General features: G+C 41.2%; 1 protein-coding gene and 1 non-coding gene across 2 annotated transcripts in view; both read left to right on the top strand.

Annotated features, from left to right (window-relative positions):
• Positions 1–664: 664 nt before the first annotated feature.
• The window catches only part of HSD17B4 (hydroxysteroid 17-beta dehydrogenase 4), an 83,242-nt gene continuing 68,648 nt past the window's right edge, over positions 665–15,258 (top strand). The window contains exons 1-4 of the mRNA XM_028103479.2: positions 665–849; positions 6,042–6,095; positions 12,625–12,735; positions 15,073–15,132. Of these exons, the coding sequence (XP_027959280.2) occupies positions 792–849; positions 6,042–6,095; positions 12,625–12,735; positions 15,073–15,132 (283 nt within the window). The 5' untranslated portion in view covers positions 665–791. The remainder of the gene's footprint in view (positions 850–6,041; positions 6,096–12,624; positions 12,736–15,072; positions 15,133–15,258) is intronic.
• On the top strand, positions 4,836–4,908 carry TRNAM-CAU (transfer RNA methionine (anticodon CAU)). Its single transcript has one exon. It is a non-coding gene; the product is annotated as a tRNA-Met (tRNA).

The raw sequence follows: 15,258 nt of genomic DNA on the forward strand, positions 1-15,258 counted from the left end.
TAATCATGATGCATTGTTATGAAAGGTTTACCTTTAATAACTTTGAATAGCTCTGGAGGAAATTATTCATCTGGAAACTTGTGCTTACTACCCATAGATGCTTGATAAATGTTAAATGAATGAATTACAACATATGACCTTTCTCAATATTCAGAAGCAAAGATCATTTAGAAGCACTTGTTAAGAGCTTTTTTTTTTTTTTTTTCTGCCCCAGAGATTCTACTTTGGGAGATCAGGGTGAGGGTTCAGGACTCTCTGTTTTTGACAGTTCTTGGATGATTTTCATGCACGAGATTCATGGATTACATTCTAAGACATCTTTACCCATTGGTAAAGGGTGCCTTTTTTCCTTTGGGGTTTATGTCTGAAAGCTATTTGAGAATAGGGGCTGCCTCCTATTTCTCTAGGCTACCGCCTAAGTCCAGAAAACACTTGTTGAATGAATGACAAAATGGTGGGAGAACGGATGTACGCTTGGTGCCGTGTCAGCCATTTACCACACAGGTCCTAGAGGATCCCATTACTTCTAACAGCGAAAGTGCCCCTTTGAAGTCAAACCTCTTGAGGAGGCTCCCCAACCCCCTGGAAGCACCCTGGACTACATTTCCCAGAGTTCCAAGGGATTCCTGCGCAGGCGCACTTGCAAGACTGCGGCGTCCTTTTCCTTCCCTGAAACCCGCAGGTCACTCCACTCCCCTCCCCTCCCCTCCAATTCCCTTTTCCTCCGTGTCTTGCAGTGCCAGCTGCAGCTGTTCGGCTGGTGTGTGTGTCTGTCGCAGCAGGCTGGACTCATGGCCTCGCCCCTGCGATTCGACGGGCGGGTGGTGCTGGTCACCGGCGCGGGGGGAGGTGAGCACGCGAAGGCCGGAGGGCGGACGCCGGCCTAGCTCTCGCGCCCGGAGCCCCCCGTTTCGTCCCGGGAAACGCGCGCAGCCGCAGCTGCTGCCCCAGCGTCGGGGCTGCGGGCCCCGTGGGCCGGCGGGGGGAGGCGGCTTGAAGAACCAGCCAGTGGTCGGGTGGGCAGGGTGCGAGGACGGGTAACAGCAGCGATCGAGGCGCCGACTCTGCCGAGGAGGGAGAGGGGGGCCTGGCCAGCGTTGAGTCACATAGTCCCGTGCAGCTCCCCGAGGCCCCGGGTCCTGCAAGAGAGAGGCCGGCCTGGGCCGTGGTTGGCGGGACTCGGTAAAAGTTCTCACTGATGCTCGATCGCCTCTCTTCTTGCTTGTCTTAGGCCTCAGTCAAGTAGACTAGACCGCAGAGACCCGTACGCGGCAGGAATCACCCCCCAGAGGAGTAGGGATGTCAGCCCCTTGCCTTTGAAAACAGTCAGCCGTGCAGCGTTCCGCTTCCTCTTTGGGATGGTTTTAAGTTCTTGAGAGGTTGTTCTTTAGAGAGGGGATCTGATAAGAGTCTTCTTCTTGGGGTTTGTGTGCTTATCAAGCCAAGCACCATACTGGACTGACTGGAGTCTTGGTGCGAGTTGTAAATTCAAAATGCCTACGGGAGTCAGGCAGGTGCTAGGGTGGGGTAGGGACAGTAGGAACTGGGGAGCACACGTACTTCTGAAGTGGGCCAGATCTTCTAGGTTTCAGGAGAAACAAAATGGGGATTTGTTATGTAACCCTATCTTGAAGGAGAGGAAAAAAAAAAAAAAAAGAAAACCGCCCGTACCCATGGTGATGCTCTACAGTGCGATTTTGCGCTGTTTCCCACGAGCAGGTGACCTCTCTAACCCCCAAGTGCTGGAATCTTGACCTTCCTTGCCTTTGATTCCCACTGGTGGTACCTTATATCTAGAATAGACCTAAAGTGTAATTAATTCAAATTGTGTATTAAAAGTCACAACAGTAGAATTCTGTTAATCCATTTGTAGCTACATCTCCCATTGATAGAATGGATTCTAATGCCACCCTTCAGAAGGTGCTTTTAGTATTAATTGGTGGCCAAGAATTTTATACTCATAGCTATATTCATCCTAAAATGATCATATGTTTTTGGAAAACTTTGTTTTGTTTTTTAAAGTAGGCTCCCTGCCCAGCATGGAGCCCAATGCGGAGCTTGAACTGATGACCCTGAAACTGAGACCTGAAATGAGATCAAGAGTTGGTTGCTTAACGAACTGAGCCATCCACGTGCCCCTGGAAAACATTTTGTTTACACTTTGCTTTCCATGGAAATAATTAAGTGATGTACTCGGTGTTTTAAGCCTGTTTAAACAGTGAGTGAGTCACAGTATGAAATACATTTTGCACCATGACCCAGGGACACCCATACACCATTCATGACACAATACATAGTAAATGAAGTGCACTCTAAAATTTTGTTTCATTAAATGCACATTGCAATGTACTAAATTGATTTTATGAATCATTAATGAGTTGTGAGTAAATAGTTATGGACTTAGGACCTCCTGTTTATAGAGCCCTGCAGACTTTCCCTTGCCTGGATTATGGTACGGTCACTAGCTCTTGTTGATCTGAGGGAGAAATACAATTTTGTAGTGAAGTTGAGACTGTCCTAGGTCATCATTGAGGAAGGGAGACAGAGATCAAGTTGCAGTCCTATAACGGAGGCTGTTATCCTTGAGGTCTTGGGTTTCTCATTTGGAGATTCCTACCCATAGAACTGAGGCAGTGATGAACATCCCAGGAGGGTGTCCGTGAATGCCTGCTGGGCCTGTGTCTGAGAATTAAGTCTGACTCCAACCCACTCCTATTCTACAGATAAAGAGAAATATATCAGGGCGCCTGGGTGGCTCAGTTGGTTAAGGTCTGCCTTTGGCTCAGGTCTTGATCCCAGGGTCCTGGGATCGAGTTCTGCGTCGGACCCCCTGCTCAGCGGGGAGCCTGCTTCTCCCTCTCCCTCTGCCTGCCGCTCCCCCTGCTCGTGCTCTGTCTCTCAAATCAATAAATAAAATCTTTAAAAAAAAAGAGAAATCTATCTGCCCTATTGAGGTGCTGTTGTTTAGCTTGAAATATAGATTAGTTTAATGGGAGAACTGGAAGGAGAGTTACAGAATTGTCCAGACAATTCTCTGCTTATCAAGCCAAGCATTGTACTTCGACTGGAGTGTTTTGCCGTGATTGGTGGTATTACAGGGGAATAACGGTATAATAGCCATTTATTGATTGACTAAAGTGGTTGTTGGGGATGTAACTTTTGAGGGTGGGGGATTTGGGCCATGGAAGAAGGAAGGAAGTCCAGCCATTTTGAATTTCAGATGGTTCTGAGACAGCAGATGTTGGATCTGGAGCTGGTGAGAGTGTGAGTAGCTGGAGATTCTGAAGTCACAGGGAGATGTTGAAGTCATTTGAATTCCTTCAGTTGGTAAAGCTGGAAAGGGAAATAGTCTAGGAAGCTATTTTCAGGGGCTTTGTTGTTAACTTTAGAGTGTAAACCACCTAACCCTGAACGAGCAGTCTGAGTTAAGAATCAATTGAGATTTGACAGTGCTAAAGAAATTAAGGTCAAATAAAAAAGAAAGAGAGAAATGGAGGAGGAAGAATTCGGAGAATTAAGAAGGTGTGGGAGAATTAAGAGATTATGACAAAATGGAGGCTCTTGGATTTAACTCTTTGTGCTTTTGACTCTAAAGCTGTGCTGGGTGTTGTGGGAAAGGCAAAAGAGTGACATATTCAATCTCACCCATCAAGGACCTTCTAGTTTAATTGGGGAGGCGGATTAATGGACATAAAGTATTTACATAATGTTTATTTAAACACAATATTAAAACATGCAAGGACCCTTCCTAATCTGCTAATGAGCTAGTGGTGTTGGAGGGAAAAGAAAGGAGACTGTCACTTTTTACTTTATTTGCAGATTTGTGTATAGTTTATATGGGCCTTGATGATAAAGGAACATCACTGACATTATCTTTTGAGAGAACTATATAACTTGATTTTAAGTTGAGACAATCCTCTGATTAAATTAGGTCACTCTCTCTACCAGAGACCCACCCCATTCCTTTCATCTGATGATTTTCTACTGTGTTAACCATTAATTTTACATTCTGGGATTTCTGGTCATAAGCGTTTGATTTCCTTAAAAACACAATGTTTAGAACACATGCTTCAGCCTTGATCTGATAAGATATGAGAAGAGTTATTTGTATTGGCTAAAGACTTTTATTTATTTATTTATTTATTATTTATTTGTCAAAGAGAGAGAGAGAGCACAAGCAAGGGGAGAGGCAGAGGCAGAGGGAGAAGCAGACTCCCCGCTGAGCAGGGAGCCCGATGCGGGGCTCCATCCCAGGACCTCGGGATCATGACCCCAGCCGAAGGCAGACGCTTAACAGACAGCCACCAAGGCATCGGCTAAAGTCTCTCTTATCCATTCAAAGTGAATTAACTTCTAAAATAAATTATTTGGTGATATCTTTCAGTTTTGGATAACTTTATATTTCGGGTTCTTTTTAGAAGAGCGTGATACTTTAGCGATCTTGGTTTGTTATTTGTATGCTTCTTTATCAATTTAAATTAAATTTAAACTACTAATTTATCAGGTAATTTAAATTAAAAAATTTATACATGTTAAAACGATTTAAATAATTTAAAAGTAAGCCTTCCACTCTTGGTTGCTAGTCACACAGTTCTGTTCCCCAGAGGTAGCCTCTTAATTGCTAGTTTCTTACATATTCTTCCTGAGATACTCTATGCTTCTAAAACCTACATAAGTATATGTATATATTTTGGATAACAAATTTACACCTTGTACCTTTGAGTTAGAACTAAATATTTTTTGTATTTGGTAACTGTGTAGGCAAGGTTCAACAGGATACAGAAATCGGTAGATATTTGAAGCAGGAAAGGATTTAATACAGATATTTGGGGGGTGCCTGGCTGGTTCAGTTGGTAGAACATGTGACTCATAATCTCAGGGTCGTGAGTTCAAGCCCCATGTTGGGCATGGAACCTACTTAAAAAAATAAAATTAAAAATTAAAAAACAAACCACCACAGGCAGTTGGGTCTGCCACTTCGTCTTGCAGTGGCTTGTGGAATAGTTGCAACTGGTTCAGTAGGGGACCTCCTCCCTCGGAGGCAGCTGTTAGAACTGCTACAGCCCAAACAGCCCCTGGATACCAAGGGTCTAGAGAGTGGAGGCTGCTAACTGGAGCTTGATCAAGAAGTTGGCACTACACGCTCTGTTTCTTAATACCCGGGAAGCATCAAGAAAGCAGCTTCTTTTTTAAATTTTATTTTATTATGTTAATCACCATACATTGCATCATTAGTTTTTGATGTAGTGTTCCATGATTCATTGTTTGCGTATAACACCCAGTGCTCCACGCAGAACGTGCCCTCTTTAATACCCATCACCGGGCTAACCCATCCCCCCACCCCCTCCCCTCTAGAACCCTCGGTTTGTTTCTCAGAGTCCATCATCTCTCATGGTTCATCTCCCCCTCCACTTCCCCCCCTTCATTCTTCCCCTCCTGCTATCTTCTTTTTTTTTTCTTAACATATATTGCATTATTTGTTTCAGAAGTACAGATCTGTGATTCATCAGTCTTGCACAATTCACAGCACTCACCATAGCACATACCCTCCCCAATGTCTATCACCCAGCCACCCCATCCCTCCCACCCCCCACCACTCCAGCAACCCTCAGTTTCCTGAGATTAAGAACTCCTCATATCAGTGAGGTCATATGATACATGTCTTTCTCTGATTGACTTAAGGAAAGCAGCTTCTTAACCAGTGGCAACAGCCTGAAGTCGCCATAAGCTAACTTCTGCCTTATTTCCACCTTCCGGATGTGCAAATGCCTATAATGGTGGAACCCAGTTCCCTTGGAGCTTCGTAGCAGCTTGGTAGAGGGGTAGGAAATGGTAGGCAGAATAGGTGGAAAATACAGTTTTAAGCTTTCTGACCTCTGTAAGTAGAAGAGGGTGAGTTAGATGGGGAGAGTACCAGGGAAGGCCCGTCATTGTAATACAGTTAATTGCTCGCCAGTTACTTTAAAATAGGGGTTGATTTGAAGGGACCCCCCAAAGTGCGAACATTTGCTCAACTCTCTTATGCTTTTGTTTTTTATTAGGACTGGGCCGAGCCTATGCTCTGGCTTTTGCAGAAAGGGGTGCATCCGTTGTTGGTAAGTTGATACATTTTTCTTTTCTTCTCTTTTTTTTAAGATTTTATTTATTTATTTGACAGAGAGAGACACAGCGAGAGAGGGAACACAAGCAGGGGAGTGGGAGAGGGAGAAGCAGGCTTCCCGCCGAGCAGGGAGCCCGATGTAGGGCTCAATCCCAGGACCCTGGGATCATGACCTGAGCCGAAGGCAGATGCTTAACGACTGAGCCACCCAGGCGCCCCATTATGTTTTTCTTTTTAATGAGTAGCTGGCATGGAAAGTACTGTCCTCACAAGTCAGTCACCTTTGTTTGTCTTTACGTCAGATAGTTTGTCAAGGTCAAATTTCATCACTAATTATTTCTTCTGCCAGCAAAGCTTTTCCTCCTTGAGGCTGATTCTCTAACTTACTTTTTTAAAGTAGACTAGTTTCACAGAATTTGCAGCCAAACAGAATTGATAAAGATGGTCAGGCATTCATTGTATAAAAGGAAATTCTTGAATTTGGTAAACTGTGAGCTGTAATTTTTTGAGACAAAAGGCTGGTTCTAGATGAATCCCTTTAAGTATAAATATGTTGATGAGAATAAATGCATTTTGAGGACTAGAAGTTTGGAGTCAGGGAGTCCAAAGTATTTTTATTTTTTTCTTTTTAAACCTCTTTCATCAAAATTTTTCATATGGAAGCTTTTTCCAACAAATTTTTAAAGTTTTTGTTGAAGGGACAGTTGCATGAGTTTTATTATGGATCATCAGTTGGAAAATGCTGTATTGAAGGATCACAAGGTGGGAGGTTTTAGTAATTTAAATGTTTTGGTCTGGCATGATGTGGTGTGCACGCAGGGGTGGATTTGTCTTCTGCCAAGCCTTTGTGGGCAATAATTGAATGAGTGCTCAGTGCAGGGTAGGTAGGTAGGACAGACGATAGGGCCTAATATTTATTAGTCTCTAATTATTCCTGTGCAATATTCTATTTATTGCACAGGAAATATAATATTTCCTGTGCAAAGAAGGTACTTTGTTCATTGGATCTTTTTTGTTGTTTGACATAGACTCTTCTTGGAGGGGGGATGGGGGAGGGGACAGGTGTGTCTTTGAAATTGGTTGAATAAATTCCTATTTTTTGTGGGATTAAGGTATAATCTTAGTTTATAGATTATAAACTAATAATCTGTTGGGATAAAATTGTTGGCCCACAAGGACTTCCTAATGATGGTTTTTCTACCTCTTACTAAGGAATAGAGAGACACAAATTTCCCCCAATTTGTTTATGGAGACATGCATAACAAAAAGGTTATACACCCTGGTTTTCCAGACAAACAACACCCAAGCAGGACATTTAATTATACTCTTCTCCCTCAGGGTGGATATGTAGCTTATCTTTGTGGAAGGGACACAGAATCTTTGGATGTTCCTTGTTTAAAGACATATCTACCGTCTATTAATCCAGTCTGCTTCTTGTGGCAAGCACAAATTTTAACATTGTGGTGTTTAGCCAGAGGGTGTATAGCTCAGGCCCTGTTTGCCAGATTTTCTTAAGATACTTCATTGTCAGGGTCCACAGACCCATGTTGGTACTGTTTTTGTTTTTTTTGCTATCCGTTACTTAATATTTTTACCTTATAACTTCTGATTTATCTACATTTTTTCTGCTCAATTCTGTACATATAAGGACTCCATTTTATCTTCTGTAGCTCCTAAAGGATTTAGAATGTTTCCTGTGCAAAGAAGGTGCTTTGTTCATTGGATCTTTTTTGTTGCTTGACATAGACTCTTCCTGGAGGGGAGTGGGGGAGGGGACAGGTGTGTCTTCGAGATTGGTCAAATAAATTCCTATTTTTTGTGGGATTAAGATATAATCTTAGTTTATAAACTTATTTTGTAAAGACTTTACAGCAACATGTGTTCGTGTGGATCAGTTTTCCTGTATTGATCTCTACTGCTGAATTTATTAAATTCAGAACAGGAGTTTTTGAGTTCTATCAAAACGATGAAGAGGTCCAGTGTGTCTTTTTATTTTGTCATTGCAGCAAGCGCTGGTGAAATCCAGCAGGACAGAAAGTTTGTATCTTGGAAAATCATTTGTCATCCTTGGCTGAAGAGCGAGATTTTGTTTGGTTAAGGGGAAAAGTTGATCTATGTGAGACGGCTTAGCTTTTTCCTGATTTTTTTCTACTGCTTTTTTTCTGCGACCTACCTGTGAACTTTCTAGACCAACCGCAAGTTGTGTTCTTCCTTGGCCACTGCTACCCCCTAGTTTAGCTTTTCAGCTGCCCTGCTTCCAGCTTGCATCGCACACACTACTCTTTCTCCTTTGTTAGTTTTTGTTCTGCCCAGCGTATTTTTTTACACGAGTAGGAAAAAGTAGAGGAATAAATAAACCTGGGAGGGTATGACATCAGAGTATCTTGTCTATGAAAAAGTGATTCCTCCTAATTTTATGGCTAGCTCAGAGTTCCATAAGAAGTAAGACCAAAAGGGTAGAGTAGCTTGTTTCTCATATAAGTCACCTTATGCTGGGTTATGCTGGGTTAACAAACAAATCTCAATGGCTGACAATAGTAAAGAATTATTGCATGCTTTTGTGGCCTTTTAGCCTCCAGTCAACTGTGTCTCTGCTCTCAGTGTCTCCCTAATTTAAGGATCCCAGCTAAAGGAGCAATGTCTGGGACATTGCTGTTCTTGGGATGGAGAAAGAATACCAGTGGATCCACTTGATGCCTCCTAAATCTCTTCTGTGATAGCATGCCCCTGCCCTTCCCATTTCGTTGGCCAGAGGAAGCCCCTGGGCCAAGCATCACAAAAGATATTCTCTAACTTCATGTTAATATGATTGCTGTGTTTATGGGAGATCTCATTCTGGTGTAAGAAGTGCTCAGCCTTTGGCTGATAGTTACAACATGGATGTTCAGTGTTGTATAAACTACATCTTACAGGAAATGTTTGCACATGCCTGAAGTGAATGTTGACAATGGAATTGTTTTGGGCTTTTCTCAGTAGGTGAGTGTTCTCTTGAGGGCATGAACACAAAGATGACTCAAGTGGTCCAGCAAGAAGAACCTCTCTTTTGACCATTACAATGGCAGAACCTTTTCAATTCTTGGAGTGGAGAAGTAGCACCTTTGCGTAGTTGAAATCCTGATCCTTTTAGATGGGCATGATTTCTTTCCGTTGCTGCCGTGGCACAGTGGTTGGTAAAGATGACTCTTAGGTTCCTGAGTCCTGATGCCAGCGCCCATCTTTTCAGCCCCTGTGTGATCCTCACAGCTAAAAGGGGAGCCGTGGTGGGCACAATGCCCTGCCTTTGAAGTCAGGTCGCACTTCCGGTCCTCGCTGTGCTGCCTAACCACGTGACCTCTCGCGCTATTAGTAGCCACCTTATCAAACTTCGAGGATTATGGTGGGGATTAAGTGACATCAAAAACTAAAGGCCTTTGTAAAGGGAGAAGAATGGAGCCAATGGTAGGGGGACTGCCTGCTGTGTGCTAGGTGCTATGCTCAGGACCTGGATATGTCAAAGTGAGCCTGAGGTCTTGCTCACTCAAGGGCATTCTAGCCTCCTTACATAAGACATGTTTCTTTTGCAGATTCTTTTTTTTTAATTTAATTTTATTATGTTATGTTAATCACCATACAGTACATTGTTAGTTTTTGATGCAGTGTTCCATGATTCATTGTTTGTGTGTAACACCCAGTGCTCCATGCAGAACGTGCCCTCCTTAATACCCATAACCAGGCTAACCCATCCCCCCACCCCCTCCCCTCTAGAACCCTCAGTTTGTTTCTCAGAGTCCATCGTCTCTCATGGTTCGTCTCTCCCTCCAATACCCCCCCTTCATTTTTCCCTTCCTACTATCTTCTTCTCCTTCTTCTTTTTTTTTTTTAACATATAATGTATTATTTGTTTCAGAGGTACAGGTCTGTGATTCAAGAGTCTTTTGTAGATTCTTAAAGAAAAGAGCCTGCTTTAGGCACTGATGTATTCTCTCAAGTGTAAGTTTAGTGCTTTGCTTAGTGATCAGTCAAGACATACATGCTGAGACTGGTGTGGCCACTCTGGAGAAGAGTATGGCAGTTCCTCACCAAGCTCAAAATAGAGCTATGGTCTAGCAATTGCACTAGTAGGTATTTACCCAAAGAATACAAAAATACACATTCGAAGGAGTGCATGCACCCTGATGTTTAGAGCAGCATTATCATCAATAGCCAAACTGTGGAAACAGCCCAGATGCCCATCAAGTGAATGGATAAAGAAGACACACACACACACACACACACACACACACACACACACGCACTCACACACTCTGGAATACTACTCCGCCATCAAAAAGAATGAAATCTTGCCATTTGCAGTGTTGTGGATGGAGCTAGAGCATGCTGTGGTAAGGGAAATGAGTCAGAGAAAGACAAATAACAGATGATTTCATTCATGTGGATTTTAAGAAACACAACGGATGAACTTACGGGAGAGGGAAAAAGAGGGAGGGAAATAAATCATGAGAGACTCTTTCTTTTTTTAATATTTTATTTATTTATTTGACAGAGAGAGATAGCGAGAGCAGGAACACAAGCAGGGGGAGTGCGAGAGGGAGAAGCAGGCTTCCCACCGAGCAGGGAGCCTGATGCGGGGCATTGGGCATGATGAATGGGGCCAGTGTTCATGGAGTACATTCTAATATAGAGACTTGTCTTGAATAAATCTGTTCTGATGCTGTTTTAACTGCATGGCACTGATCTCAGTAAATTATTTACCCAGGCTTCAGGGCTTACCTGTTTGGTTGCACTTTGAACAATTTCCACTTGAGGGTAGTGTTCCATTGCACAATGGAGCAGTTCTTTCTTAAACATCCCGTTTGCCAATTTGCTTTTGGACTTTGCCCTACTTAGTTAAAAAGGCTCTTAAAAGACTGTTAGCTGCATGTCTTAAACTCCTGATATTTTTTACTGGTTGTTTCCTGTCATTTGAGTAATTTCATGCAAATGAACAATTAAGAGAATTTAGTCTTGAGAATCTTTTTTTTTTATCTCTTGAGGGATAATGTAAGCCTCTTTCCATTATTTTGTCTTCATACCAGTTTTTATTTGCAGTAAGACAATAAGACTACATTGGTAGAAAATGTATTCCAGTCCACCTTCTGAAAAACCTTTTTCCTTAAAAAAATTATATGAAAACATATTTGACTTAGCTGATTTTCTGTGTGGCTAGGCATTGGCTTTTTCCCTGCCTCATTCCCTTATCTTTAACCACCCAATCCCATCGAACCTTCACCGGAATGAAAAAAAGAAAAAAAAAAGGGATTGAGAGAGAGAGAGAGAGAGAAACATTCTTTAAAAGAAAAATAATCTTGTTTTTTTTCCCCCAGCTGTGGCACCCATCAATTTGATAAAAGGCTTTAAATTTTAGTATACTACCATGCATTTATTAACTAGTAATTTTTTATTGTTGTTCCTCTAAATTTATATAATAATAATATTATAAAATATTCATTTTCAATGTAAATTATTTATTTGTACCAAGTATTTTTATTAAATTGTTTTTTTCAAGTTATTTGGAATTGGGACGCCTGGGTGGCTCAGTCGGTTAAGCATCTGCCTTCGGCTCAGGTCATGACTCTGGATCCTGGGATCGAGTCCCACATTGGGCTCCCTGCTCCGCGGGGAGCCTGCTTCTCCTCTCCCTCTGCCTGCCACTCCCCCTGCTAGTGTTCTCTATCTCTCTGTATGTCAAATAAATAAGTAAAATCTTTAAAACAAAAAAAGTTATTTGGAATTGATCTCTGTATCTTATTAGTTTTGGTGTGTTATTTTGTAAATTTTACCTTAAATTGTGACATACACTAACTTTGTTATTTGTCCCCATTATTTAGTTCTGTGGTCTCTATGTATTTGTTGCTAAAATCTGTATATTACTCTATAGCCAACTCATACTTTAACGTTTAGTAGATGAGAAAGCCTTTGAGGACCAGCACCGTTCTCCTACGTCTTAGTGCCCCTCTGTAGTACAGTTTCCTTGCGAATAGTAAACGCTTGATGAATGTTTGTATCTGTATAATTGGACACAGCGAGATGTTATGCGGTGAGTATGGTCAGTTGTTAAACATCTACCGATGGAGTCATGGTATCAACTTGTGGCTGAACACATTTGAGTTCTGTACATAGTTTCTGATCTCTTTTAACAAATAATTTTTATTTCTTTTATGGTAGGCCGATATCGTTTGTTTTATGAATATTTCTCTTCTTTTTGCTGGAAGTGGGTTGAATCATGTTCTTTTGTCTTTTCAAAAAAGAAAAAACATTGCAAAGTTAAAAAATCTTGTGACCTGAACCCACGTTTAAATATTTTTGCTGCTTCATATATATCTCTCTCTAGAAACCAAGGGCCATGTTTGAAAGTATATATATATCTCCTGGCATGTTTCATAAGACGGGGATAGGGTCGGAAAGAACTGAAGAGATGACAGAAGAAATACACTCACAATGGGATTTTATTTCCAGTTCATATTTTGAGATTGAGAAATGAGTTCTTGTTTGTTTTTGCATTGCAGTGAATGACTTAGGTGGGGACATCAAGGGATTGAGTAAAGGCTCCTTAGCAGCTGCTGATAAGGTTGTTGAAGAAATAAGAAGTAAAGGTGGAAAAGCTGTGGCCAACTATGGTATGATATTTGAAAGACCTATACTGTTCTTGCGTTTTCCTTCAACTAATGCTATTGTTCACCTTAATAATCATTGAGCAAATGTCTCAGCATTCCAGTGTGATTATGAGATTAGATTTTCTCTGAGTCAGCCAAATCTGTTTGGCTGTCTATTTTATATAATATATGAGGTTTTTAAAAACTTTTGGTGTAGGTTATTTCATGAGTCTTAACTTTTAGCATATTTAACATTTTTATTAATCAGTGCAAGATAAAATCAGTAAATTTATTTATTTATTTATTTTTAAAAAGATTTTATTTATTTATTTGACAGAGAGAGACACAGCGAGAGAGGGAACACAAGCAGGGGGAGTGGGAGAGGGAGAAGCAGGCTCCCCGCTGAGCAGGGAGCCCGATGCGGGGCTCGATCCCAGGATCCTGAGATCATGACCTGAGCCGAAGGCAGACGCTTAACGACTGAGCCACCCAGGCGCCCCCCAGATTGTAGTTTAGATATTTAGTTGTTATCCTCTGTGGTGATCATGTTCTCTCCCAGCCCCATGGGTAGGTAAGGGTAAAGACTCTGAGAGAAGTGTGGGTGGATATGTCAGGGGATAACCCATGGGTGCCCTGGGATAGGTGCAATCTGGGGTGTTTTTTAGAATCAGGGCTATGGGGAATGAATTCGCCCCAAAATCAGTAAATTATTAATGATGTGGATAGGAATATGCTCTTGTTCTTGACAGACCCATTTTAGCTACAGAATAACATTAGATTCTTCTTTTAAAAATTGTTTTAGAAAAATTCTTACGTAATACAGCGTAGGAAGTAAAATGCCTCTTTTCTGGTATCCAAACACCGAGTTCCATTTTGCACAAGTAATCATTGTTCTTTGTAACTTTCTTACCTTTATAAAAACATAAGAGTCAAAGTTAGGCATTAAAATAAAGCCATGAGGAAAAACAGCATTTGATGTATCCATTCTGATAGTATCTGTAAGGAACCTTCTCAAATAGATTTACTTTAAAAAAGTGAGTGCTTATTGACTTTTCTGCAAATTAGATTGTTTTTATTAGCCAGAGGTAAAATTAGATTGCCAGTCACTTGATTTTGAAATTTTTAAAGGAAAGGAAATAGGATATGATTTGTTTTGAGTGTTCTAGGGAATAATGAGACAGATATTTTAATATCTTCTTTTCTCACTGATGATCTACAAAAGTGTTTTCAACTTTTTTTTTTTTTAATTTCTGGAGTTTAAAAAAATCTATTTTATAATGCGAAAAATTCCAGACTCTCTCCCTTGCCTCTCCCCCCAGTTTTGATATGCAACCCATATCAATCAATCAAGATGCAGTTAGGAAGACAGAAGCCCCTGCAGGTGTCCCCGTGTGAAGGCTTGTGTAACCATTGGAAGGGCTGGGTACGTGCATGTCAAGGGAACTGTGGATGACCTTGTCAGGTTCTCACGGCTCAGCGCTCTCTCATCTGCACCCTGCTCCAAGATTTGCCTGCATATGCAGGCTTCTCCTACTTCTTCATTCTTAGATGGGTGCCTATTTTTGGCAGATCTAACTCAGGACTGTATGGATCTCAGGGAAGGGAATATATTTCCTGGCTCCTCCCCAGTGATTGCAGAGAATATAGAGAGAGACAGTGGGCTGTTGATACCAGACCATTTGACACACAACTCTGGGGATATGAGCTCTTCCCCTGGGGCTGATGAGCAGAAAAGAAGAAAGCCACTCTATTTTATTGAGCTTTGCTTTTTGTACTTAGTAAGGTACAAACAGTAGGTTTGTTTCCATATGTAGTTATAGAGCATTGAACATGCTTTTTCAAATTAAACATGTACCTCCTTGCCTCCCTTGTAAATTCTGATTTGCATCTTTAAGGGGAAGTGCCTCTGGGACTATTTAAAATTAAATACAAATTGAAGAGTTAAATACTCAGTTTATCTGCCATACTAGCCATACTACCCCATTTCAAGGGCTCAGTAGCCACACGTGGATAGTGGCTACTGTATTACTATAGTAATAAAGACATTTCCATCCTCACAGAAAGTTGTTTTAGACAGTGTTGTTTTAGATAGTATTTGCCAAAATGTTATTTATTCCCCTCTCCATTTTTTTATTTTTATTTTTTGGTACTTTAAAGAATTGTTTTAGGGGATACATTTCCTCTGTAACATTAGATCGTCTATATTTTGATTTGTTATGTGCCTGCAAATATAAATTTGTTTTTGTGGAAATGAATTCTGTTGAGTGAGTAGTATTTGTCATGTGCTCTGATCCACAGAATTTAGAAGTTATTTCTGAAGGATATTACTGATGTTTTGTAACTAATTTTCCTTTCCTCCAGATTCGGTGGAAGCAGGAGAGAAGGTTGTGAGGACAGCACTAGAAGCTTTTGGAAGAATAGGTGATGTTTCTTTGCGTTTATGGTACTAACAGAGCAGTTCTACCTTCCTAATCAATTTTTTTTATTTTACTTTTGTTTATAAGAAATTCCTTCTTTCTTTATAGCCAAGGTTTTATTTATTTATTT

This window comes from Eumetopias jubatus, unplaced genomic scaffold (genome assembly GCF_037043125.1).
Source record: "Eumetopias jubatus isolate StellerSeaLion01/CBP00866 unplaced genomic scaffold, mEumJub1_p1.0 scaffold_5, whole genome shotgun sequence".
Classification (NCBI taxonomy): Eukaryota; Metazoa; Chordata; class Mammalia; order Carnivora; family Otariidae; genus Eumetopias; species Eumetopias jubatus.